The sequence below is a fragment of the Alligator sinensis genome, unplaced genomic scaffold (assembly GCF_000455745.1).
Source record: "Alligator sinensis unplaced genomic scaffold, ASM45574v1 scaffold81_3, whole genome shotgun sequence".
In the NCBI taxonomy this organism is placed as follows: domain Eukaryota; kingdom Metazoa; phylum Chordata; order Crocodylia; family Alligatoridae; genus Alligator; species Alligator sinensis.
Genome location: NW_005842088.1, coordinates 2,105,055 through 2,107,806, shown reverse-complemented (window position 1 = coordinate 2,107,806; position 2,752 = coordinate 2,105,055). Strand labels below are relative to the sequence as shown.

Sequence of the window (2,752 nt, the reverse complement as noted above, 5' to 3'; positions counted from 1 at the left end):
GGAAGTGTCACCTCCTTGGACCTATTCGTCATGCATCTGCTGATGCACGATAAAGTGCCATTGGCTTTTTTGATGGCTTCGTCACACTGCCGACTCATGTTCATCTTGGAGTCCACTAGGACTCCAAGATCCCTTTCCACTTCCGTGCCACCCAGCAGGTCATTCCCTAGGCTGTAGGTGTGCTGGACATTTTTCCTCCCTAGGTGCAGCACTTTGCATTTCTCCTTGTTGAACTGCATTCTGTTGTTTTCTGCCCACTTGTCCAACCTGTCCAGATCTGCTTGCAGCTGTTCCCTGCTCTCCGGCGTGTCCACATCTCCCCATAGCTTTGTGTCATCTGCAAACTTGGACAGAGTACATTTCACTCCCTCGTCCAAGTCACTGATGAAGACATTAAAGAGTATCAGTCCAAGGACCGAACCCTGTGGAACCCCACTGCCCACACCCTTCCAGGTCGAAACCAACCCATCCACCACGACTCTCTGGGTGCGGCCCTCCAGCCAATTCGCCACCCACCGGACTGTGTAGTCATCCAAGTCACAGCCTCTTAACTTGTTCACTAGTATGGGGTGGGATACCGTATCGAAAGCCTTCCTGAAGACTAAGTATACAGGTTCAGGTCTTCAGTCTCTCCTCATAGGGCCTGTCCTGCTGCCCTCTCACCAAGCGGGTGGCCCTCCTCTGAACCCTCTCCAGGCTGGCCAGATCCCTTTTTAAGTGCGGCACCCATGACTGGACACAGTACTCCTACTGCAGCCTGACCAAAGTCGCATAGAGGGGGAGTATCACCTCTCTGGACTGGCCTAGGTGCACCTTTGGATACATGACAAGGTATGGCTGGCCTTGCTGGCTGCGGTCCGGCATTGGTGGCTCATATTCATCTTAGAGTCAATAATGACTCCAAGATCCCTTTCCGCCTCTGTGCTTTCAAGAAGGGAACTCCCCAGCCTGTATGTATGCTATGGATTCCTTCTCCCAAGGTGTAGCACCCTGCATTTGTCTACGCTGAACCCCATCCTAAGGTCTGACAGTGCCTATCTTTTTTTTTTATTATTGCAACTAAATTAAGTAGGGCATTGCTACATGTTCTTGATAAGCTACACTGACTTCTAGGGGCTAAAGCCTGTTAACAATTACTGCCTTAATTACTGTATTTTATTGGGACAGATGCACTGTAGCATCATGATCTAAAGCTTCTCCTTGTGCTTACAAAGCCGATTATACTTATGACCTAAGATGGAACATCTGCTTCAACTGAAAGCATAAACAAAAAAAATAAGAAAGAAAAATACACTTACGAAGTTGTGTGTTGTGAGTGGAACATGATCAAGGAAATCTACTTGCAGTTCCTCTCCAATCAAACTGGCAGCATCTGTATTCCAATCCAAACGTGCTTTTTTACTAAAAAGGAAAACACATACTTAGGAGAACTGAGAAAAAACTGGTATGTTCAAAAACATAAATAGTGCACATGCCCCGTAATAGGAAAACAAAATACAACTACATTTTTAGAGTAAGTCATATTTCAGTTATTTTTACAGAGTTCAAACTACCAATTTTGCCACAATATCAGATCAACTTAAGTGGTTTACATTATTGTTTCTAAACCAGGGAAGGGCAAAATACATCCCACAGGCCAAATACGGCCTGCCAAGCCATTCTATCCAGCCCACGGGGCCCATAAAAAAATTTAGAAAATTAATATTTATCTGCCCCTGGCTACCAGTCAAAGATGACAGGAGTCAGGGACAGTAGGACTCAGGGGAAGCCATGGCAAGATCCTGCATGCCTGCAAGGCCCACCTGGAAGCCCCTGCCTAACGGAAGCTTCTGACCTGGGACCATGGGGCTGTTCATGCCTCTCTGCACCAGAGCAGGAAATTCAGGTAGGAAGCGGGGGAGCAGGGAGGCACGGAAAAACCATGGGCAATTGCCCCAGTTCCCAGGACTACTAGGCCAGCTCTTGCTGAGTCCTACAGTCCAGCCACGCAGCTGGGAGCCACATGGTGCAGAAGTGGCAGGCAGGACGGGTGAGCCTGGAGCCAGCATGGGGCGTGCAGGGTTGCGGCTGCATGCGCTGGTCCCTGCCACTACCGCTGCATGCCCAAGGGTGGTAGGACACACCACGGATGGGCAGTGCAGAGCAGGTATGGGGTTCACTAGGGCTACACGCTGCTGACGGTAGTGGGAAGGCACCGCTGGGTGCTTGAGCTCTGGACTGTTGCGGGGTGGGGGCAGGTGCTGACCAGCTCAAGAGGGCTGCGTGCAGGGGTCTCCCATGCACACCCCACATACCCTCAAACCCTTCCTGCAAACCCCACAGCCACACCCTCCCCCCCACACAATCACACCCCACAAATATTACACACACACACACACACACACACACACACACACAAACCCCCCTATATCCACTCACACCTCCCTGATACCCCACACACTACACAAGAGTAAGACTGCATTTTGAGCTACTATGTAATCATTTCTACATATACAGCACAAACAGACAAGTCAGGACAAAAATATATATTTTTGATTAAATTAAAAATACATTATTATGGGTGTTCGACTTTTAGTATAATTTATTTTTCCCCCCATTCTAAGATGGCAAACCCAGGTCTCCAAAGGCGTACTTCCAGGGGCAAGGGGAGGGACTCCTGGTGGCAAAGGTCCCAAGATGGCAACCAGGGGGTGAGGCACCTGGCAACCCTAACGCCCTCCCCACCCACGGAGTGGCTCCTTCCCACACCCTC

General features: G+C 49.6%; 1 protein-coding gene across 3 annotated transcripts in view; it reads right to left on the bottom strand.

Annotated features, from left to right (window-relative positions):
- RAF1 (Raf-1 proto-oncogene, serine/threonine kinase) overlaps positions 1-2,752 on the bottom strand; it is a 91,189-nt gene that overhangs the window by 53,079 nt on the left and 35,358 nt on the right. For all 3 annotated transcript variants that reach the window (XM_025204538.1, XM_006023895.3, XM_006023896.3), the window contains exon 4: positions 1,299-1,401. In XM_025204538.1, the coding sequence (XP_025060323.1) occupies positions 1,299-1,401 (103 nt within the window). The remainder of the gene's footprint in view (positions 1-1,298; positions 1,402-2,752) is intronic.